The sequence below is a fragment of the Siphateles boraxobius genome, unplaced genomic scaffold (assembly GCF_051911475.1).
Source record: "Siphateles boraxobius isolate OS27281-9 unplaced genomic scaffold, OSU_SipBor_1 130, whole genome shotgun sequence".
Classification (NCBI taxonomy): domain Eukaryota; kingdom Metazoa; phylum Chordata; class Actinopteri; order Cypriniformes; family Leuciscidae; genus Siphateles; species Siphateles boraxobius.
The window spans coordinates 48,805,422-48,830,304 of record NW_027508734.1 but is presented as its reverse complement, the minus strand read 5'-3'; the positions used below and the strand labels follow the sequence as shown (position 1 = coordinate 48,830,304).

The window sequence follows — 24,883 nt, the reverse complement described above, 5'->3', positions numbered from 1 at the left end:
TGAATGCTTCATTTCTGGTCTTTAGCAGCCCACAAACCATTGTTGTCATCCATGGTTTCTGGTTTGCACGTGTGGTGATGGTCTTGGTGACTGTCACATTATCAGTGCAATTTTTGATGTAGGCAGTCACAGTTTCAGTGTACTCATGCAGGTCTGTGTGATTGTTATAGGTAGCTGCCTCTTTAAACATGTTCCAATCTGTGCATTGAAAGCAGTCTTGTAGTATTGAGGGAGCATCATTTGGCCAAATTGTCAAGAGTTTTTGAACCGGTTTGGCAAGTTTGAGAAGTGGTCTGTATGCTGGGATTAGCATAACAGAAATATGGTCCGAGTACCCAAGGTGGGGGCGGGGTACAGCCTTGTAAGCATTCTTTTCTGTTGTGTAAACTAAGTCCAGTGTGTTGTTTCCCCTAGTTGCAAAGTTCACGTGTTGGTAGAACTTTGGCAGAACTGTCTTTAAGTTTGCGTGGTTGAAGTCACCGGCTATGATAAAGAAGCCGTCGGGGTTATTTGTTTGTTGTTCACTGATGGCGCTATACAGTTCACGAAGCGCGTCTTTAGTGTTTGCACATGGGGGAATGTAAACCGCAACAATAACAATGGCCGTGAACTCCCGCGGCAGATAGAACGGTCGACACTTCACAACCATAAACTCCACCAGCGATGAACAGTGATTAGATAATACTGCAGCATTGTTACACCAGTCTTTGTTGATATACACACACAAGTCACCACCGCGGGTCTTACCAGATAGTGATGAATCTCTATCTGCTCGGTAGCTAGTTAGCCCGTGCTGCTGAATGGCGGAGTCCGGGATGTTGACGTTTAGCCATGTTTCGGTGAACACAAACACACAACAATCCCTTGCCTCATGCTGTGTAGACCGATTGAGTTGAATTAAGTCCAGTTTGTTTTCCAAAGAGCGAACGTTTGAGAGCATGAGTGTTGGAAGAGCCGGTCTTGTGGGGTTGGCCCTTAGCCTAGCTCGTATACCTCCACGCTTACCACGCTTCCGTCCTCTCTCACACCGCTTGCGACGCTGCCTTGTGCGGGTAGCGTCAGTAGGCGAGGCCGCGGTCTCGAGGTCCGGTTCCAGCAGTAAACAACCCACCCAGCACCGGACGTCATTAAGACGTTGTTTTTTGGGCTAAATCAGGTCGGCCCGTCATAGCCTTCATTTGGCCCAAAAAAAGACGTTGAAAAGTGGTCTTTGTTTGGTCCGTCTGATTTGGTCCAAATTTAGCCCAAACATAGACGTTGAAAATTGGTCTTTATTTGGTCCGTCTGATTTGGTCCAAATTTAGCCCAAACATAGACGTTGAAAATTGGTCTTTGTTTGGTCCGTCTGATTTGGTCCAAATTTAGCCCAAACATAGACGTTGAAAATTGGTCTTTGTTTGGTCCGTCTGATTTGGTCCAAATTTAGCCCAAAACATAGACTTTGAAAAAATGACTTTGTTTGGTCCGTCTGATTTGGTAGCTAAAACAAAAAAACGCTCTTAGGGCGGCGCCAGAGAATTATTAACGCAGGTGCTAAAGGGGGTGCTAGATCATTGACAGGGGAGCTGCGCAATTATGTATAAATAGGCTACTTAATAAATGAGGAAAACTTGCCCACCCAATATATAATATTCAATTATTTTAATTATCTAAATTCAGGTTTTAATTTAAATTGAACAAGCACAACATTCAGCATTCAATCAAATATTCTTATGTATTATGAAGTGTTATTTCAACATAATATCTTGTTATTTCGACATAATATGTGTGCGTGCAACAAGCAAGATGTGTATTTGAAAATCCGGTGACACGCATATGCATTGATTTTTATTGCATTTTATTTTTATTAATAAACTAGTGTTTTCTGTGTCAGCTGCAAATATATATTGTTGAAAACACTTGTGCTGTATATTAGTGGCCTACGCCTATTTCTGAACATTTGTTAACAATCACTACATTTAATATTCCTATAATGCACCCATAAAAACATTAAACATCACAGTAGTTAAAACACCATAGACCCCAATAAACAACAGCACTTAAATAGCCTATAAATAACTGCATATGAATATATTCACAATATATGTGAAGCACTGTTAAATAAATTGAAATACATCTAGTATATTTGAAATATATTTAAAAAATACTTGGAACATAAAGCTTATAAATTCTTCCTCATGTTACATCTGTAAATTTGTGTATTTGAGAAAATATGTCCATGCCTTATGGTAAATTTGGTGTAGAAATAAAATTGTAAAAACCATATTTCTAAAGCAATATATTATATTATAATATAGCCAATTATATATAAATGACTACATTGTTTTACTTTTTCAATGCTTTCATATGCTCATTCCATTTACAGTTTGAGATGGCCACAGGGCTACTATCCACTTAATAATCTATCAAGTTTCAGGATATTTTATCTGATTATCAAATAATTCCCTCCATCAATTCTACGTTTATGTAAATTCTGCGTGACTTCTACGTGTTTTAATGGGCGCGCGCTGAACACTCAAGCCGCATTTGAACTGGAGCGGAGGGCGTTACCATGGAAACGGGGCGGCAGCTCAACTGACAGCAGCACAACTCCGTCTCTCACTGTTGTTTTCACTACTTTCAGGTAAGTTTAGTCCCCAACATTACACAAATAGTACATACAAATGTTTCTGACACTTTCTTTCATGTAAATGACTCGCATCCGTTGAATATTTACTTTATATAAATGGTTTAGTGTCTTGGAAAAAGTCCGTTAGCATCTCAGCCGTTAGGCTAGCCGCTAACTAGAGGTAGCGCTAAGTTAGGTTAACTATAAACTTGAGCTGTCTAAGTTTGGGCTTTTAATCGCATCTTATGTGTAGCTGAGAGATTTTTATAGTTTTGTTCAGGTTTTGCTGGCAATTGGTCAATGGATGAATGGAAGTAAGCTAATTTATTTAACCTAAAAGTATGGTTAATTCATAGTTTTCACGCGACGTCACACCATTATAGAAACGCCCACCTGGAGAGCAAAATAAGGCTTTCCTCCATTTTGCCCGCCAGTCATTTTATCAGGTTTGTAGTAAGCATTAATGTAGTAAAACATTGTTATTAAAAGATCAAATTCAATAAAGACCGCTTATTGATGATACATACTTTGTAAAGGTAAGCAGATGAACATAGAACAAATTATTTATAACTTAATATTAGTTGTCTTCTTTCTATTTTCAGTATTGTTTGCCATCTAGTGCTGATCACAGAGTTTAGCTCCAACCTCAATTAAGCAGACCTGAGCAGGTGATCCAGGATCACCGAGACTCTGCAGGACTTTGGTCTGGACCTCCAATGTTGTAAGTTCAGAACATATTGCAGGAGATCTCAACATTGTCTCTCAAGGTCCACTTACATGGAGAGTTTTAAAACACAAACCAATATTATATTTCAGCATAAATATACATCACTAGACAGGTCATGTCTAACAAAGCAAACATTTACAATTTATCTATGACTGAAATCTTGCATGTATATGTAGAGGGAAAACTCAAGTGTATACTTTACATTTTGGACAACCATTTTTTCTTTTACATTTAGATTTTGGTTATTGTTTTCTTTCTCACTTTAGATGCTGGAGAAAAAACAGCCAGGCTAAAGCATTCTGTTATGGCTCAATAATCCGGGGTTGAGATAGTGGAAGGAGCAGAAGATCAGAGATCAGGAAGAGATGTATTGGTGCCCCTAAGGGAACTAATGTGATTTACATAATGTGTCAAATTACCAAATATTTTCATCACTCACCTTCATGTCTTTGCAAACCTGTAAGACTTTCGTTCATCTTTGAAACACAAATGTAGATCTTTTAAATGAAATCTGAGAGCTTTCTGTCCCTCCATTTCACAGTTTATGCAACTACAACTTTCAAGCTTCAGAAAGGTAGTAAAGACAATGTCCCTCATTTATCATTCTTGCGTAGAAACGGGCGTATATGTTGGCGAAAGATTGTGCTTACAGTCCTCTCACCGCCTGATTTATGAAGCTGTGCGTACCTTTGAAATCCAGGTGTACGCAATACCTGCCCTTGATAAATGCAGCGGCTGAAAACGATCGTCATTAGAATAACACGCCAATATTCAAGTATCCGCTTCCCCCACGCCCTCATTTTATGCCATGGACACACGGAAGACGGCAAAGAGGAGACACTTCTCCGACGTGGAGATCGAGACCATCACCATCATGAAAAATTATTATTAAATCAAACAACAATATTGTTGATGATAAATTCAAAGTTAATTGATTTTTTTTTCAAAACGCTATAAATCCATCCATTTTTTGTCTAAAAAACAACAAACAAAAAAACAACAAGAGAACATGCAACATATAATCAGGGACTCATACTATGAATTAATATAAATTAAATAACTGCAACTGCATGAAATAAATAAAAAGCCAAACAAAATAAATGGTAAAATAAATTAAATAGTAAAAATAAAATAAATATTTCCAATGTCACGTTCCAATATTGTCCACCACATAAAACAAATAATTTAAAAATAACACACAAATACAGACACATATAACATAAAAATACATTCAAATCATTTAGTAACACATTTAGGCTAATAGTCATTCGTGCCGAACTTGAAAAAAGTAATGATAACAATATTCAGGCCTACTATTAGGCTACGTGTTGTAGCCATTAACTAAGTGCATTTAGTTTCATATTTGTTAAAAAATTATAATTTTATTTTTTCCCCATCTATGTTGATTATGAAAAGTGAACATAGGCTAAGATAGGATGCGCAATATATCGGGAGACATGCTCAGACATGATTTTGGCCACTTTAAGTTTAATTTAAGTTAAATAAGAAGCAAATAGCAGACAATATAATCATGAGTCATGACATGGAGGCACGGGCGCGGTCCCTTGCATTGCACGTGAACTGGAGCACATCTCATCATAAATTAACCGAAACTCAGTATATGCCTCACAGACATGAGAAATATATCTATAAAGAAAGCTTAAAATGTCTTCAAACGAAACTATAAACGAAAATAAATACTCTCTCTATAGGCGCATTCATTACGGAGATGGTGATCATCAATTTCATCTTTGCAGACACAACACTAGTTTATTAATAGAAATAAAATACAAATTTATTTTTTAAAAATGGCGTTTATCGCGTTTTGGAAAAGAGCTCCTCATATCTTTTAGTTTGTCAGTGCGTTTTGTGGTGTTAGGAATTGTTTTTTTGCGCATTTCCGCTCTAACTCAAAACGTGCCTACATGTACACCACCTCCTAAACTGGCATAGGATTTGAGCGTGCCGTACGCCAACGTCCATATTGATAAATATCAAAGTCACCGTGATTTTGGGTGTACGCTGGAAATTTGGTGTACGCACTTTTGATAAATGAGGGCCATTGTAACAATAATCAATATGAGTCCAGTGGTTAAACTTCAACTTTAATGAGCGATGTGAATGCTTTTGTAGGATTACAAATTTTATTTTAAATGTATAATTGAGCTTCCAATACAATAGCATAGAAACTGAGAAAGTTTATTAGTGTGAATTTTGTATCTAAGGTAAATGATGTCACAAACCTGCCTGTTCCTGTCTGTCCAGCTCTCTATTGTAAGTTAAATTGGTCAGAGCACTGAGACTATCACCTTTTGTCTTTATGCACTGCCTGGCCATTAAGATAATGTGAAGGTATCGGTGAAGAGTCTGGCTGATTGGATTAGGATATTTACATTACACTGTTATGCTGATTGGATTAGGATTGGTAACACTCTCAGTCTAGGGCACATCCTTAACCCAGATGCCTCATTTGCATGCTTTTGTTTCCACCTTTATGTAACTCCTCCTCTTGAAATGTATATAAACTACAATGTAAAGTTCCCTTAGTTAGACTTGATTGAGATGACTACAGCGACGAAATAAAGAACTTATACCTCAACAATCTCCTGGTCTGCAACTCTATCTTTTCTACACTTGAGAAGAAGAAGTTCACAACACTTTGTTTGTGCAAAAAAAACATTACATCTTTATTCACAAAATATATATCTCTGAAACGTGTTTATGGAGCACCACGATTCATCAGTATTGTGTTGGCGTGTGAGCTGGCCATCTCATGGTGCAACATGCGTCGGAGATACCTAATTTGTGAATAAAGACGTAATTGTTTGTTTGTGCACACAAGGCATCTGTTAAAAATATCTTCAAATAAAATAAAATTAATAATCAAATAAATGCTGCTCTTTTGAAAGTTCTATTCAAAAAAGACTACTGAAAACTGTATCATAGTTTCCACAAAAATATGAAGCAGTACAACTGATAATAATCATAAATGTTTCTTGAGAATCAAATCATCATATTAGAATGATTTCTGAAGGATCATGTGACACTGAAGACTGGAGTAATGATGCTGAAATTTCAGCTTTACCATCACACATATTTACATGAATATGTATTTATAAATTCATAGAAAAGTTATTTTGTAGTCATATTTCAAAATATAACTTTTTTTAGGGTATGTTTGATCAAATGCAGGCTTACGATGTGATCAGGAAAGTGTTTTTTACGTGAAAGATGTATTTGACGTGTCAATAAATGTTTTGCTACTCTTTTGTGAATTGTCTTATTTTTACAGTAATTATGAATATTAAATATAATCATAAATTCACGGTTGAAATTAGGCCTGAAAAAGACGTCTTTTCAACTCACTTTACAACCTAATTTAGGCGTGAGTGGGATGTCGTTTTATAGGCGTCTTTTCAACGACCTGAAAAAGACGGCTTTTCACCTTTCACTTTTCAACCAAATTTTAACAGACGTCTAAACAACGAGTTTTTGCTGGGTGGGAAAGGCCTCGTAACTTTTCAGTAACCGCAGACGAGAGTTGGTGTTTGTACGCGTTGGCGATATCCAAAAGGCTTTGGCGATCATATATTTGTTTTGGAGTGAGTTCCTTGTGAGTTTGCGGTAATTTTACACTATTTGGAGACGAAACAAACGACATTGTAAGACATAAAAGCACCGTATTTGGGACCCGGAGCAGCCGCTGCGTCTGACCGCGCCGCCGCTTTAGTAAATAGATGTGGTAAACAAAGTTCATTTTGTGGCATTTATAGTAGAAGTCATTAACTGCTCAGTTCAAACAACCAAAAGAACTGAAAAGCTGAAAATGATCATATCTGCAGCTACTTGCCTTGACACTTGGGCATTACTGAAATTCCAGTAACAGATTCAGATGCTACTTGGACAAACAGAAGGAACTGCAGTGACGTGATCCTTCGGGAAGTCAAAGACGTAAAACTATGAAATGCAAATACTGCAATGGAATGCCCGAAATTTGATTGTGAACGGCCAAGAATTTAAAATATTTGTACACCAGTTAACAGTGTTACCACATTATTTGTATTCAGGAGACTCGGCTTCATCTGCAATTAAATTTGATCATTCCTGGGTACAAGTTGGTTAGAAAGGATGGAATTGGATCAATCAGTGGGGGATGTGGAACCTTTGTTAAAGATAGCTTTTAGAGAAATACGCTAATATTAGATACTTGGTAATAATATTAGGTATGGACACATGGAAGGGGAATTAAGGTTGTCAACTTTTATAATCCATGCAATCAGTTAACATTCGATTAATTGAATATAATAATAATCTTGAACCAGGGCAAATTGTAAGTTATTTTGAATTTGAGTTGAAAGAATGTGACCAATGTGCTTAAAATGACTATTTATTTATTATTTATTGATCAATTCTAGTAATTTAAAGGTAAATAATAATAATAATAATAAAAATCTCCAAAAGAATTGCATTAAAAAATAGAAAAAATATTATCAAAATGAAAAAAAAAAAAAAGCTTTCTGGACAAAAAAAAAAAAAGTATAATTTTAGGGCTTTGGGTCATTTTGACCCGCGAGGGAAAATGTGTTACAACGTGCCAGGGAAGGGTGAAGGTTTTTAAAAGTGGGTCTTTATCTGTTTTGGGGATCAAATAAATAAGACCCTGCTTCATTGTGGGAGTCATTTCTCCTTTTTTTAAATACATTATTAAAACAAACTATGTAGAGGTTGCTTTAAGACGTCCCAAAATGAAAATGTTCCTCTCTTTCCGCTCTTCCTGTACACGTGTCACGTAGCTCTATGGCCAGTGTGACGTATGCATTAGCCGGGTGGCCACAGGAACACAGAATTAAACCATGGAGACTCTCTTCAGCCTACCGTTTGCTGTACTGGAATGCCCGAATGTCAAACTTAAAAAACCATCATGGCTACATATGCCTTCTGCAATGACCGTATATGCCGTCGTGATTGTTTCATATTTTCTCATCACCGGTGGTAAGAGTCTCAAAGCAATCTGAAGCTAAACTAATTAGCCTTTAGCTACTAACGTTAACCCTTATCCTGCTGTCTGTGCACACATCAGCACAACCGTTTATTTACAAGTTATATTTTGCAGTAGAGACTTTGTATTACAGTTTATTTGAATATGAAGATGCATGCTTTCGTGCTTTGTGAAATAATCTTGCGAGTTACAGTCTGATTTCTCTGACAATAACGTCAGTTAGCATTCATTGATCTCAAATTATATTGTAACGTTACATACAGACAGAATGACTAACGTTACTCTCTGCTCCTTACAACATATTACATGAACAAGAATGAAACGGAAGTTTATTATTATTTTGCTAGATTTTAAATAGCTAAATAAATAATTTTAAGTTTGACATTACTCTGTTTTAGTCTAAATGACTGCTTAAAACTGTGATCATACTGCTACCATACTCTTCTGATCTCTTCTTCAGGCATCATATACGATGTGATCGTTGAACCTCCTAGTGTCGGATCAATGACCGATGAACACGGACATCAGCGGCCAGTGGCCTTTCTGGCGTACAGGTAGTGGTTTTCATTTTCTACAGCCTGTCATCATAACATCTGTACAAAACAAAACAAAAAAACTGGTTGCTCTTCAGATGAGTTACTTCACTTTTGCCAGAGACATTTCACTTTATGCCATAGGCCTATATAATAATTTTTAAAAGTTACCCCAAAAAATGAAAATCGTCATCTTAAACATCATATACTGTGGGTACAGGGATATACAGGATTAGTCGGTAGCTTTCTTGCTGTCCAAATCCAGAATTTCTGTGATGTTCTCCAACCACCGGCATACAAATCTCTACCAAATTACCAGAGCTAACCAAAATACGTGACTGCAATGTAATCTACTAACTAAACTTTCGTTTGCAGTATGATGATTCTGTTTTACAAAAAATGTATTGAATCTGTCCATTCCTTTTTGTTGCATGTGCATATTGTTGCAACCTAGTCAAAAAAAGTATGCTTTATTGTATTTGAAATATATTCCCTTTTTCAATAGTACATTGCAGAACAAACATTACTAACAAAAATTGTACTATCTTAAAATATATAAAAGTATATTAGCATCATAATTTTACATATTTTCACAATACAACTTTTAACACACTTTAAAATAATTGTACTTTATTATTTTTTTGAAAAATTTTCTTGAAGTGAAAATTCTGTTTATTTTTTAAAAGTGTATTTATTTGCATTTTTGCATTACATTTTTTACAAAGTATAGCTAAGTGTTATTTTAATAAATTTTGCAATTTGTAGTTAAAAACTTATGGTCGGCGCCAAAGTCAACAATAAAAGTCAAAAACGACAAAAATAAATATTTAAAAAATTTTTTTTATATAAATACACTTATGGTGAATTGCTTGTAAGTTTCGAAGACACTTGTAATGAATTTGTAATGTACTTGTAACAAAAATAAAATACACTTTAATATCACTGTAGTCAATTTCAGTGTATGTGGGTGAAGGAAGAAGACAGGGTCGGCGGACTTGGGACTCGCACTTTATTTAGAACAATAAAAGAACAAAAGAAAGGTGCGCCTTCACCGTAGTGTACCACTACAGCACTTGAATACGAAAACATTCTGCCCTCTGTACCAGCTCTCGCTGTATGTCTCCAGCTCTCAAGGTTCAGTCAAACGACCACTCTTCCCGTTGCATAATAACTCAGGGATAACTCCATTCAGTCAAAAACTCTTTCCAATCCGTTTGTACACTGCGGGTTTCGGCTGCGGGGTGCGTGCGAGTCCCAGGAGCTTCTCTCCCCCGCTCTCTCCTTCCTGGCAGCTTATATGCGGTCTCCACGCCAATCACTGCAATCAGACACAGGTGTTCATCATCTGCACTTGACCTACTTACTCACCGCACAGCTCGCTGACTCGTCTCTGGCTACAGACTTCGCGAGACCACGCCCCCCTCGCCACATACCCCCACCGCCCGCCCGTCCGGCCTGTAGCCTCCCCCCCTCCCCCCTCCTCCTGGAGAGGAAGTCGGCCACAGCCATCTGTGCACCCGGCATGTGGACCACCTGGAATTTAAAAGGCTGTAAAGCAAGATACCAACGGGTGATCCCGCCCCAGGAGGTAGTAGCGGAGGGTGAGAACAGCCCACTGGATGGCTAAACACTTTCTCAATGGTGCTGTACATCGTCTCTCTCTTAGAGAGCTTTCGAATGATGTACAGCACCGGCCGCTCTTCACTCTCCACCTCCTGGGACAGGACCGCGCCCAGCCCCCTGTCCGATGCGTCTGTCTGAAAGGGAGAGAAAAGTCAGGGGCATGTAAAAGCGGCCCGCCACACAGAGCAGCCTTTATCCGGGTGAAAGCCTGCTGACACTGCTCCGTCCACTGGACCGTATCTGGTGCCTCCTTTTTAGTTAGATCAGTCAGCGGGCTAGCGAGGTCCGAATAATTAGGCACAAACCTTCTGTAATAACCCGCTAGCCCCAGGAACTGTCTAACCTCCTTTTTGGTCTTGGGTCTCGGACAGGTCGCAACCGCTACCGTCTTATCAATTTGGGGACGCACCTGTCCGTGACCCAAGTGGAATCCCAGATACCTTACTTCCACACACCCAATCGTACACTTCTTCGGGTCGGCCGTGAGCTCCGCCCTTCCCAGCGTCTTCAGGACAGCACGCAAATGCTGCATATGACGCTGCCAATCATTACTATAGATGATAATATCAACCAAGTAGGGAGCGGCATATGCAGCATGCGGCCGGAGAATTTTGTCCATCAGACGCTGAAAAGTGCAGGAGCCCCGAACAAGCCGAAAGGAAGGGTGACAAATTGGTGTAAACCGAACGGCGTTGTGAAAGTTGATTTTTCTTTGGACATAGGAGACAAGGGGATCTGCCAATAACCCTTTGTTAAGTCCCGTGTTGAATAAAAACGAGCAGTACCCAGCCGATCAAGCAATTCGTCAACCCTCGGCATTGGATAAGCATCAAACTTAGACACCGCGTTCACCTTTCTATAGTCTACACAGAACCGGACCGAGCTGTCGGGTTTAGGAACCAAAACTATCGGGCTCGCCCAGTCACTGCTGGACTCTTCTATTACCCCCATATCCAGCATAATAACAGCGAATAACTTTTGAACCGTTAGGACTATCAACAAAATTCTTTTTCCCTCTAATTCCAGAGCTCATGTCGATTCGAATGCACCCTATGACGTCATTTTCCGTCATAAAAATATGGCCGCCATTTTGAATTGTTCAAAAAACTTACTTTTTCGAACTCGTCCTAGGCAGTTTGTCCGATTTTCACCAAAATCGCACCAGATCATCTTCAGACAGTGGGGACAAAAAGTTATGGAATTCAAGTTGATTCGTCAAACCGTTTTCGATAAACGCACGAAATATTTTTACGTAGTGCTTGCAAAAACAGACGTAAGGCTGTATCTCCGCAACGCTTTATCGTATTAAGACCAATCTTGGTACATGTCATCATAAGCATGACTTGAGGCTACATGCTGCGTTTCGGCGCAGCGCCACCTACTGGTCCGGAGATACAGAAAATGGCTATTTTTGCTTATAACTTCTGAACGGTTTGTCCAAAAATCATAAAAGTTGTCTCGTTAGATTCAGGGCGTCATATCAAATCGAGCGATATCCAATTTTTCCCAGATTGGCCATTTTGGCTGTCGGCCATTTTGAATTATGTGCTAAAATGCTGTATTTTCTGAACGCATAAACAAATTGTTACGAAACTCGGTATGGGTCATCAGTACGATGCCCTGAAGGAGCCTGAGAAGTTTCGAAACAGCGCCACCTAGTGGTAAAATTTTTTTTCAAGAGCTTATAACTGGGTGTGGTTGATGTATTTTCACGGGAGTCATCTCCTTGGGTTCCCGAATCCTTACCGAGTCCACAGATACCAAACATGCTAGGTTTCGTCTTACGGTTTGTGTAGCGTTGTGATTTAGCGCCTAAAAAACATTTGCAAATATATTCGAAACCGTTAGTCTGATCGAGACGAAACCACCGTCAGAAGTTTGGAACCATAGCTTGTTAACTATATGTTTTGGGCCCACAAATGCCAAAATATTGATAGTAAGGGGTAGTAAAATTAAATAAAAGTTACGTGTCAGTCATTTTTGACAAATTTTTTCATATAAATGTCTATAACTCCGAAGCGAATTGAGATATTTTCACCAAATTTGGCACACACATGTATGGGCTCATTCCGTGGACACATGAAAAAAATTGCGAGATTTTGCCTCTTGGTGGCGCTATAATAGAACAAAACATGAAATTCCCATTGACTTCAATACAGTTTTGTGATGTAAAATGCTATACTTAACAAATGCATTACTGTAACATTATGAAACTCAGAATTTGCCACCAGCACCATCCCCTCAAGGTACTCAAAAAATTTCGAGACAGCACCACCTGTTGGTCAAAAGTTAAAATTAGATTTCCAAAAATGCTAATAAGTTTTGAAAAAATATGCCTATTGTAATTACACTGGTCTTAATAGATTCCTTGGGTCATGCTGAGAACATACCAAGTTTGACGTATTTGGACGAACTTCCTGTCCGCCATCTTTATTTACTTTCAAAACCTTCTTTTTCGAACTTCTCCTAGACCATTCGTCCAATTTTCACCAAAATCGAATCATATCATCTCCAGACCATGCCGACTAAAACTTATGGATTTCGTGACGATAGACGAAACAGTTTTTGTATACCGCAGCAGCAAAGTTGAGGTATGCTGCCAAAATGACTATTAAGTCTTTATCTCTGCAATGCCTTCACATTTTGACACCAAACTTTGTATGTGTCATTGTCACCTCACTCTGACCACATCACATCGATTTCGTAACTGTGCCACCTATTGGTCGAAAGTGATAATCCATTAAATCATACTTTTAGTTAATGTATATGATTTTTCAGCCATTTTACCAAAATTCTCTTAAAATGTCCTTAATTGCTCCTTGCTGCAGTTGATCTGCCACTCCAACCCATGATGGCATCTGTTGCCGCTTCTTGCACTTGGCCCCGGTAATGGCTGCTTGCAGCTATATTTTATCTTTGTTAATGGTAGTTAATAAAAATCCAGCTGTTCTTTGTTTGTTCATGTTAGTTTACGGTGCAGTAACTAATGTTAAAGGCCATGAATCGATTTTTTCCATATTTATTTATCACCCAAGAGTGTTTTCCTACATTGTTCATTGGCTTGCAGCCTCCATGTTACAGCTAATGCTGTGAGATTTTATGTTTGTTTTATCTTAAACATAAAATAACCTGATCCTGTTTGATCAAGGTATGCCACTGTTCTGACTTGACCAATCTTCAGCATAAATTTAGCATCAAAATCCTGTCTATTCATTGTATGCATTGGCTTCACATACAGTTGGCTTCTGTATGTACCCAAGTGTTCCTAAAATAATATACAGGTTTGTTTAATTTCTTTTTATTAAACCACTTGTAAATTTGTTCACTGTTCTTTTTTATAAATATAGGATTTGTATTAAATCTATATTCATTGAATCGAAGCGAATTTAGAATCGAAAATCGAATTGAGAGCTTGCGAATCAAAATCGAATCGAATTGGAACATCTGAATCGATACCTAGCCCTTCAGTCAGTACATAACATTGTAATATTGTAATACATAACGTTGATTTTTGATGTGCAGAACAGCATAACAGTGCTTCTGTGATCCCTGTAGCTAGTCTATCTGAATGGTTGTGTTCTCTCTTAAAGGGTGAATGGGCAGTACATCATGGAGGGGTTGGCATCCAGTTTTCTCTTCACCATGGGAGGCCTTGGCTTCATAATTCTGGATCGCTCTAATGCACCCAACATTCCCAAGCTCAACCGTTTCCTCCTGCTCTTCATCGGCTTTGTCAGCGTGCTACTGAGCTTTTTCATGGCCAGAGTCTTCATGAGAATGAAACTGCCGTAAGTCACTACACTTTACATTAGCTTTTTAAACATTTATTTGTTTATATTGTATTGCACTATTACAGTGGAAACACCTACTGATTATTTAATATTATTAGGGGCCAAAAAAAATAGATATTTTTGCAATAATTTCTGTAAGGTTTGGCCAAAAATCACATCTCTTTAGATTCAGTACAGCATACAGAGTCGAACGACGTCCAATTTTCCCACGTCCCACATTTTGTGCATCAACCATTTTGAATATGTTTATGAACGTATTGGCGTATCGTTATGAAACTTATGTGTCTTCGACATGATGCCTTGAGATACTCAAAAAGTTTCAGGCAGCGCCACCCTGTTTTAAAAAATTCTCATTACATTTCAAATAAATGCTAACAGCTTTTGATAATTTTTTCCTATTGTCCTGAGACTGGCAACGGTATGACATGATATGTAAGGAACATATCAAGACCAATGATACCAATTAATCCATAGTCGATCAAACTTATACGATATTTAAAATTTCTTTGAAAACCTACTTTTCAAACTCCTCCTAGACCATTGATCCAATTTTTACCAAATTTGATTACGATCATCTTTAGACCATGCCAGCAAAAAGTTATGGTATGTTGATACACCAAACCATTATCGTTTACCTCATAAACTAATTTGATAGCATGATGCCAAACTGAATCCTAGGCTGTTTCTCTGCAATGGTTTGACATATTGACACCAAACTTTGTGTGTGCCATTAGCCGCTTTTCCACCATTGGGCCAAACCTTTCGCGTTGCTCAACTGTTACATTCCGTGCCGATCCGGCCCAGTCGGTACAGATCTGGTTTCATTTTCTTATGTGGTGCTTATAACAGAGCTAAATCCAATGTAATGCAAATGCGTCAGTTGTCGCCTTGGTAACGCAATAGTTTACAGACATATGAGATTTAAATGACAATACCGTTTCGGAAGATGATCCTGTATTTCTTTTACTTATGATTAACTTGTTTACTTAGCTCAAATAGTGCGCTTAGTAGGGCTGGGTCAAAAAAAACGATTTATCGCGATTCGTGGATCGATTCCAATATTTTCTGAATGCAATGCCATTCTCTCTCTAATCGATTCTGAGCTTAGTTTTTATCAGCAGATGGCACTCTAGGCTAGTTTTTAACCACACGCTCAAATGCTCAGCGTTTGACTGAGTCTGAGAATGTATTTGCACCTCAGAATGCTTTTATGATGTGAGATTAATGTAAACAGCCCACTGCAAACACCCTTGTAATTCGCTTAAACCTTTTCGAACTTTATGAATGATTATTTTATAGAAGTGGTGTGTGTAAGGCATTGGAAGCAAGCAGAGTACGGCTGTTTCTAACCACGCAGTGCCATCTGCTGTTAAAAAATAAGCGGCAAAATTCGCTCTCGCCGCCCTGCCAGCGGCGCCGTGGAAAGATTTGTGGATGCTCTGACGTAGATCGAATGCTTGGTCTTTTTTAAAACTTCATTTAACGGGGCCGTAAAGCAAACGAGCATGTCAATCGTTATTTTTGCAGAAAATTGATCGATGCAAAGAACTTAACAATTATAGTGACATGTTTGCTAACGAAATAAACCAATTAAAAGCCATTTGTGTGGTGTGGCTTTTGTTTTCATGGTTAAGTTCTATTCTAATTTACATTCCCGCAGAAAAAGTGTATTAGCGCGAAAATCTTGCCTATAGGGAATGTGGAGGTACGTCACGCCGTGTTGCATTATGGGACGTGGGCGCCATCTTTACAGGCACAATCTCTGTTTACCTTCGGTATAATAGTGGGTGTTTGGCTAAAACGAGGTTAAATTGAAGAAGAACGGAAGAAATGGAGATGTTTAAAGAAAAAGAGAAGGAACCCTACCGGGATAAACTAAATGCCACTACCAAAAAACGTTATTTGGACAAACTATCCGCGATAAACAACGTTGATACATCTGATTTAGTTTTGGTGTTCGAAGCCTATGCTAAGTTGTAGGGCTGGGTATTGACACAAATTTCACAATTCGATTCGATTTCAATTAACAAGCTTGCAATTCGATTTCGATTTCGATTCAATTCAATATTGATTATTTTGGATATCAGGTACAATACATGGCAAATTTTCTCAAGGAAAACAAATCTCTTAACCAATGCTGTAAACTATGGGAGTCAGTTGTATCATTAAAATTGTTACATTAGCCTAGTATAGCCTAATATTGAAGGTAAAGATTTACTGATTTGTATACAAACACTTAAATTACTCTTTTATTTATTTTTCTAATAATAAAGTTATATGAAATATAAACATTTAAATGGTGGCTGTCATAAAAACTTGCCAGATTTATTCAGACATGCATTAAATATTGAAGAACATAAAACAATTATAATGAATATGTATTATGGTGCAGGTGCATTTATGTAGCAAAATGCTCCTCTCTAGAGTTACTTTTTCTAGGTGACTAACGAGTTCATGCCGGTCACTGGGTATGGTTTTGAGGTAAATGTGATGTGATGTTTCATGACATTGTAGCCTATACTTGCTTTTCACTGACGTCTTTCCACATTTGAAACACTGATTGAGCGATTCCATGTAACTATAAGGATTTCGATAAGTTGTACTCTATCTTTTAACACACTTTCAGATGCTCATTCTTGTTTATGTCACGCTGCAACTGGTAATATTAAGGCGGAAGAGAAGATCATGTGTGCTCGGCGCTGCTGATTCTCTTGAGCTGAGCTGCGCGCGCCAGAGCGATCTCGCGCCAGAGCGCCAAAACGGTTATGTTTTTGAATTTCGTAAGAAAATGGACATAATTTGAAATCTGAGACTTTGTTTCATATCAATAGTGACAAAGCACAAAGATTATTGCGTTTATTGAATGGGATGTGTGCTATGTTTCATTCATTCATCAACGGAAAACAGGATGACTAATCGATTCTTGGGATTTAATAATCGATATCGGTTCGTAAAAATGAGAATCGATTAAAATCGAGAAATCGATATTTTTTACCCAGCCCTACTAAGTTGATTACTATTGTACATAAAGTGCAAGCTATTTTACCTGAAAACCAGCTCTTATAGTTAATGTTAGCTTGCTATTTTCAGCATATGTTAAGTTGTCATAGGTTGTGCAAGAAAAAAATTGTACATTACTTTATAATGTCACAAGATGTGGTAACTTGTTAAATACACCTGTGCCTTATTGTCATCATTTAATGTTGACACGTGTAAAAATTAGGGTATTTGGTAGTTTATTTTAAAATAGTTTTATGTATCTTTGCCCATCCCATTTATGTGTACTTAAAGGGTCTTTGTGGATGCAATCAGTACAGAAACAGAGAAGTCACTTAATGTATTTATTAAGCAGTTATATAAAAACATGATTCACAAACATTTTAAAAAAAGGCATGTAAAAAGATGTACAGAATATCAAAGCAAATTGTTAATTGAAAACAAAATAAATATAATTTGATTCATGCAATGTGTCCTGGCTTTATCATCTGCTAACATGAACCACAAATTCAACATCATTCATCAACTATCCTCCTAACTGTTAATCATCGAGGAATATACAATACACAACCTCTTGCTGTGTACAACTTTTAACAAACGTAGTATGCAGTGGAGGACAGTAAGGGAAGTTTTTCCTCATGATTGCGGCACCCCACACAATCCGGCGTCTTCTCGTCAGCTCCTCGACCTGCTTCCCTGGTTGTTTTTTCCTAGAAAGAAAGGTGAAAAAAATTATTCCGTTGTTCAGTTTCCTCCCTGAACGATCGTGTGACCTGCTATGGCAGTTGAACTGAACAACCATATCGACGTTTATTAAAATCTCGACAGAAAATCCAAACACAGCCTCCAACAGCGGTATTGGGCGCGATCCTGTAAATATGGCGGCGGACCCATAATGCAACACGGCGTGACGTCATCTCCACATTCCCTATAAATAGTGTTGCGCGCCTTCTTACCAAATTCAAATGATCAAACTCTCCTCTATTTTGCTTGGGAACTAATGTGGTCGGAACCAAAGTTTACAGGACTGCGTCCTCTGGAATCCTGAAATATGCCTGATTTCAACAGGCATATTTCACAAAAATGGCCGCCAAGACCGGAAGTACGGTAAACTCTTTTCCGGTGAAAGCGCTAGCAGTTGCTGTCTGAGAACAAATGCGGAGACTAAAAGCGGTCCGTCCTGTTGCGTACCTTTTTATGTTTCAACCCAAAGAATAAACAACCCTATTTATCACTTCACAGCTTTCCGTGTTTTCATGGAACAACTGGGGAGAAGTTAAATCACGCCAGACACGTGTAAAGGAGGAAGCAGATGTTGAAATTGAGTGTTGATGCCGGGGTTCGGGAGTGATGCCCTGACAAAACATGTTTATATTGCACTTGATTGTTATACGATTTGCACGTCATGAACTTTTATTTATTATTAACTGTTGGCAATTTAAAATTGTTTGTAGAAGTTGTTTTCTGTAACTTTCTTTCCCTTTTTTCCTGGGTGCGCTTTGCCAGGCCTGCTGTTTACTTGTGCAAGCGAGGGCAGCTGGAACATTTATTGAACGTGTAGAATACTTTCCAAACCGTTACATATAGTATTATAAATTCAGACGTTCGTGAAATACAAAAATAAACATATTAGAATAACTTTTAAAGTTGTGTGTAAACACGGAGCAGTTTTTCCCGTGAGTGGGGCTGGAAAACCCGGAGTGGATCAGGTACGGAGTGATGACAGCACGCTTAGAGTGCAGAGAGGAACAGGCTTTTGCTCCACTCCAGGCTTTATCACATCCCCCTCAGCAGAGTGAACACCTCGTCCTTCCCATTAAAACTAAAATTAAGACATTTATTACACTATTTGAGAAATGTAACCATATTTACGGCCTTAAAATTATGAAAAGTGAATTTAAGACACAAGGAAAGGGGGGAAACCCTGATACTGACGGAAATCCGTCGTAGACTCTCATAGCGGCGTATATCTTTAATCCCTGTATGATGAAGTGTATTACGGAATATAAAATTTACATACATTATATATTTTTGAATATATGAAAATTCCTTGTGTATTATTCAATATATTGTAATTTATTAACACCATATATTATTCTGTATATTTTAAACCATTTATGCCGGTGAGCTGTTAAACCATTTCATATATTAATCATTCATATATATGCAAATATATTTTCTTTTCATAAGGGGACCTCAGACATTAAAATGTTATTTTGTAACATCATGATTTTTTTTAAAACATGTAATATCAATCACTTCATTCATGTTTTTAGTCTAACCATTTTTTAATTATAGCAACGTTAGGTCAAATTCACTGTAAAGATGTACAATTCTTAGTTTCATTCATGGTGGTAACATGAAAAATGAGCCATAATCTAGTGGAAGATTGCTGCAATCTCCTGGGCAAACTAACACTTAATAACATGAATTTGTAACAAAAGCCACTAGATTTCACTCATAGCAATCAGACATCATTTCAATTTATTTATTTATTGTGTTTAGATATAGTAACGTTAAATGTGAGCTTAGTCATCAAGTGTCATGCCATTTAAATGAATGGAACTTTTTTTTTTAATGTAAGCAAATTTCAAGAATTTGTAACCTTTGTTAGGGCTGCTCGATTATGGAAAAAATCATAATCACGATTATTTTGGTCAGTATTGAAATCACGATTATTTCACACGATTATTTCACATGACTTTGGGAACATGTTGCATTTATTAAAAGACACCTTTCAACAACTCTTAAAAAAATCTAAATTTGCACATTTATTGTACTTTTTGAAATATTAAACAGACTTGCAAACTCACAAGTGGTGAAAAAGGTGACATGTTTACAAAGTAATTTGTTGTAGGGGGTCACCAGGGCGTTATTTGCCTTTATAAAGGACAATTTATTAAACCTTACTAAATATATGTTTTATGTCAAATTCTTACATTTGATCAAATTCAGTTTTAATAAAAAGGGCTGTTATCCATTCAATTAATTTACACTGCAAAATTACAACTGTGAAAATATTATGAGATTAATGTTTAAACAAATAATAAAATAAAAAATAAAATCAATTATGCCTTTGCCTTTAAACAATAAATCAATAGGTGGCGACAAGTGACCGTCTTAATAAATGAATCATTGAGTCATTCATTAAAACGATTTGTTCAAAATAATGAATCCTACAGTAACAAAACACAGCGCTTAGTGATGCTTTTCTTTTGTAACTATTTTCGTCGGTGAAATGGAACAAAACCAGTCAATATTGCATCTAAAATGTAAGTTACCACATATAAACTAGGCTACTTGTTTATAAAACTATAAATTCAGTGTAACATTTGCAATCGTGATATAGAACAGCCCTTAATCGTGTTATGTTACTTAACTATATCATATAGCTTATTATAAATAAAAAGAACTCAACATTTCTACCTCAGTATGTTTTTTCTGTGAGTTTTTGTGTTAGCTGTTAGGCTCATTTGTTTTGATTTGTCCACTAATGTCTCTCTCACAAAGGCAAAAGCGCTGCTTCCAGAAACTATTACCGATCTCTGTTTACACTGACTGTATAAGATCAAAACCATCTCACGTTTCGATCGGTCGGGCAAGTTAAACTCTTTCACTTGAAACTTAAAAATCCCCTTTTCCCGGACAAACAGACACGTTTTAATGTCGCTCCCTGTGTTCATTCTCGATTTGTTTCGTTCTGTAAAGCGGAACAGATGATCAGGTCATGTGCGCTCGCTGCCTTTCGCTTTAACTGAGGCGCTACAGTGATCGAGCAGAAATGAATGAAATTTTAAAGAGATCGCTACAGCTCGAGAGACGTCTATGGTCTCACTCCAGTCTATATTAAATTAGCCAATTGTTATTGTGAAGTTTATTGTGCTTGCAGTTTATGCCTGTATAGGCTGAGAGAGTTTATGACTTCGGGAGGGACGGATGTGCGCGTGCGCGAGTCATTCAGAACACAAGACAAAATAACATGACAAAATAATCGTTTTTACTCGATTGTACTATTTTGGAGATCGTTGGGAGCTAAAATCGAAATTGAAATCAAAATTCGATTAATTGCACAGCCCTAACCTTTGTCCAATTTCAGCGATCTTTTCACAGCTCCCTGAAAACTATCAACAAAACGGACAACATCTGCTATTCTTACTTTTGTCAGATATATGAATGACTGAGAAAGAAAACAAGCTGTTCACAGTCCATTTTGAGAATGAATGGCGATCGTAGCGGGTGGCGGCGTGACCAGAAGTCTTTTTGTCGTCTGTGTCACTCTGGCGTGATTTAACTTCTCCCCAGTTGTTCCATGGAAACCAGCAAAACACGGAAAGCTATGAAGTGATAAATAGGGTTGTTTCTTCTTTGGGTTGAAACATAAAAAGTAGGGGTGTCACGATTCTCCAAATCTTCGATTACATTTTCGATTCTAAGGTCACGGTTAGATTCGATTCTCGATTTTTTTTTTTAAGCACAGGTTGCTGTTGCTCCTAAAAAGCTGACATCAGTTCATCGCAATCTCACACATCTGTTATTATCAGTGAAGCTGACTGCACAATGAATCTTTCATAATATATAGCCTACACTTTGTTTGTTATAATTAGAGGATTTGCCAGCTTACAGAATTCAGCACTGAACAAAAAGTCCGTTTTGAGCGGTGAGGAGAGTCTATCTTAAATGCTTCTGATTGGTCATTGCGTTCAAGAAATCAACACATATGTCTGTGATTGGCTAAATCGCTCAACGCTGCAAACATGTTATAAATAGAAAATCTGGCCTGTAAATCGTTTCTATTTTGTTTTAGTTGTTCTTGTTGCTTTTCTGCAACAGATGAAAAAAATGTATTAGTTTTTATATGTTTTATTCATAGATATTTCTAGTTTGCGGGAGTCCCGCAAATCTTTTTATTCTCCCGCACACACAGAGTGAGTGCATTACCGCCCGCTTGCACTCGGCCATCAAATCTAGTCCCGCGCCGCACTCTATTGCGTTGGGAGTGCACATCTATAGATCATGAGCCCGGGTCAAGGATAGTGACGGGAAATATCGTCAGGCTCGGGCATAGAATCCAAGTTAGAGGACTCACAGCCTCACGTGTGTTTTTTTTCCGCGCCGTGATGAGTCGTTCATGAACGATCTGTTCATTGCCTCTGTCACGCGGCAAATGAACAAAAGACTCGGAAGGTCAAGTATTAATGTTCCCTGTAAATTACTTTTGACTGCATTATAATGATTTCTTAATCAAGAATATGATCAAGATTGCGTTGGATGTGTTCGGGGAATTTGCCTGTTAAAAGTATAACATTTAAAGCCCCTGAAATGACTAGAAAAAAGATTAGTTAATTTTGATGAACGAGATTGAACAATAGAGTCAGTAAAACGATCCGAACTTTCCATCACGGGCGCGACATGGGGGGCAGTATCGACGATTCCATTTTTTTTTTTCAATTTTTGAGTTTGTGAATTAATTTCGAACCCTTAATAAAAAGGTACTCAACAGGACTGACCGCTTTTAGTCTCCGCATTTGTTCTCCGACTGCAACTGCTAGCGCTTTCACTGGAAAAGAGTTTACCCTAGTTCCTGGCTCGGTCGCCATTTTGTGAAATAGGCCTACTCTCCTCGCCGCTCTCACCGTCCAAGATGCGCCGTGCCACCCTCGCCGGGGCTCACCGCCGGCTCTTATTGAAAATGAATGACTTCCGCCCACTTCGACACTCTCGCCGGCTGCGGTGTGAACGCACAGTAACGGTGCTGATCCACTTGTCCGACACGACTGTCGCGTGGTGTCGCCGCCTCCTCCACATTTGTACGTTGATGTGCGTTCCTCTGTTTACCGCTATGGGCGTGGTTTTGAGCGAGTGGGAAATATTGCGTATCAGAACAGAGGACCTGCGAGAGATCGTAGGGAGGGATACGCGTCAACCTGCTGCGAGAGACAGGGGGAAGTCTCCTCCCCCCCCGTCTCCATATGCTCTGCTTGTGGATAGTCGCGTCCCGTTCAACGGAATTCATTTGCATAAAGATGGTTCGCACGGACAAGTGGATCAGCACCATAAGAAACTGTTAGCCAGGCAACAGACAAGCAACCAATCCTGAGTGGCAATGTAACTACACGCATTCTACCAACACGGTTCAGCATGGTTTCTTAACGGTTTGCAATCGTGCCATGCTGAACCAAGCTAAAGTGGAAATATAACTGGAACTTTTCCTTATCGTTCTTAGAACCGTTTGGCCCAACAGTGTAAATGTGGTTATTGTCATACCACACTGACCACGCCACATCAATTTGGTGACAGCGTCACCTTTTGTTAAAAGTCATAAGTAATTAAATCATATTAAAAGTGATTCTATTCATGATTTGTACCCGTTTTGACTCAAATCTAAAACTGTCTTTAATTACTTATTGTAGTTGTTGTGCTTGGGTCCATTAATTGCTGCTTGCAGCTATATGTTGTTGTTGTTATTCTCAGTGTATAGCAGGGAGATAGCAGCAATGTTTTAGCAGTTTCTTTAAAACTGTATACATGCATGCATCATAGTTTGGTTTAAGATTAATCTCTGTTGTCTTGCTTTTGATGATTAACAGAATGTGTTTGTCTTGCAGTGGTTACCTTATGGGTTAAAGCTGCAATATGGCATAATCTGCTGGAGAGATTAAAGAGAAAATCCATTTCGGTGCCAAGGACTCAATCAAATGCTGATCAATTATTTTCACTGGCAGAAATCTCCTCCTGTATTTTTTTTTTGTTTTTTACACATGCAACTTGTCTTGTAGGACTCTTATTGTGCTAAATTTACTTCTCAACATTGCTGATAAAAACATGTTATCACATTTCTATAAAGTCCAATGGGTTGTCAGTATTATATTGATGCCCTTGAAAATCACTGTTGTGGTCAAGCTAAATCCATTTAGGAATATCCCCGTTTACTGTTATTTTGTAGACAGCCTGCTCTGTGAAAACCCTTGAATGTGGCTGTTTGATGTGCAGTTTTTTCTATAATAAATAAATGTACTTCCCACAAAACTTTTCAAAGTTTTAATTATTTGATTTTTCAAACTTTTACTTTGTGAAATTAAAGTTAAGAAAAATGAAAAGATTATTTAAAATGGAAGGCTCTTTTAAAGTTTAAATATGTTTTTCATTTAATAGATAAGGCTTATATTCCCACCTTAGATTTTTTGATAACTTTCAAACACTAGAGAGCAGCACTGAATAGACTGAACTTTTTTTTTATTGCAAGAAAAGAAACAGAACTGCATTGATTACACTAACATAAAATGAAAAGGAGGGAGAAAAAAAACCCAGAAAAAAAGACACCTTAACCAGTAAGAAAAATAGTATCATAATTCTTAAGAAACTTCTTGTTCTTATTGTTATCAATGAGTTTAAGAGATTTTACAATAAGGGAGATCTCAGCGATAAAGACATCAAATCTAGGGAATGTATTGAGAGATTTGTTTTTGTGAATAAAAAATTTACAATGCAACACAAAAAAATTAACAACAAGAGTAATAGCATAGTCTCGTAGAAAAATAAAGATATATATCTTTCAATGAAAAGTTTACATCACATTTTATAAAAGAAGAAAGATAACAACTTAGG

General features: G+C 37.7%; 2 protein-coding genes and 1 long non-coding RNA gene across 3 annotated transcripts in view; all 3 read left to right on the top strand.

The window, feature by feature from the left end:
• The window catches only part of LOC143736711 (uncharacterized), a 336,163-nt gene extending 328,945 nt beyond the window's left edge, over positions 1–7,218 (top strand). Inside the window, exon 6 of the mRNA XM_077227353.1 lies at positions 7,073–7,218. Coding sequence (XP_077083468.1) covers positions 7,073–7,218 — 146 coding nt within the window. The remainder of the gene's footprint in view (positions 1–7,072) is intronic.
• On the top strand, positions 2,518–5,937 carry LOC143737777 (uncharacterized). Its single transcript, XR_013203717.1, has 3 exons — positions 2,518–2,623; positions 3,211–3,329; positions 3,602–5,937. It is a non-coding gene; the product is annotated as an uncharacterized LOC143737777 (long non-coding RNA).
• Positions 7,219–8,109: 891 nt separating the features above from the next.
• On the top strand, positions 8,110–24,304 carry ostc (oligosaccharyltransferase complex subunit). Its single transcript, XM_077229675.1, has 4 exons — positions 8,110–8,327; positions 8,795–8,888; positions 14,081–14,278; positions 23,884–24,304. The coding sequence occupies exons 1-4, from the start codon at positions 8,189–8,191 to the stop codon at positions 23,900–23,902; spliced, it is 450 nt and encodes a 149-aa protein (XP_077085790.1). The 5' UTR covers positions 8,110–8,188; the 3' UTR covers positions 23,903–24,304.
• Positions 24,305–24,883: the final 579 nt, after the last annotated feature.

Excerpts from the sequence above, each read along its gene's own strand:
- ostc (XM_077229675.1), top strand. The coding sequence starts at position 8,189 with ATGGAGACTCTCTTCAGCCTACCGTTTGCTGTACTGGAATGCCCGAAT. Across the intron at positions 8,328-8,794 it reads ATATTTTCTCATCACCGGTG|GCATCATATACGATGTGATC; the intron begins GTAAGAGTCTCA and ends TCTCTTCTTCAG. Across the intron at positions 8,889-14,080 it reads GTGGCCTTTCTGGCGTACAG|GGTGAATGGGCAGTACATCA; the intron begins GTAGTGGTTTTC and ends TCTCTCTTAAAG.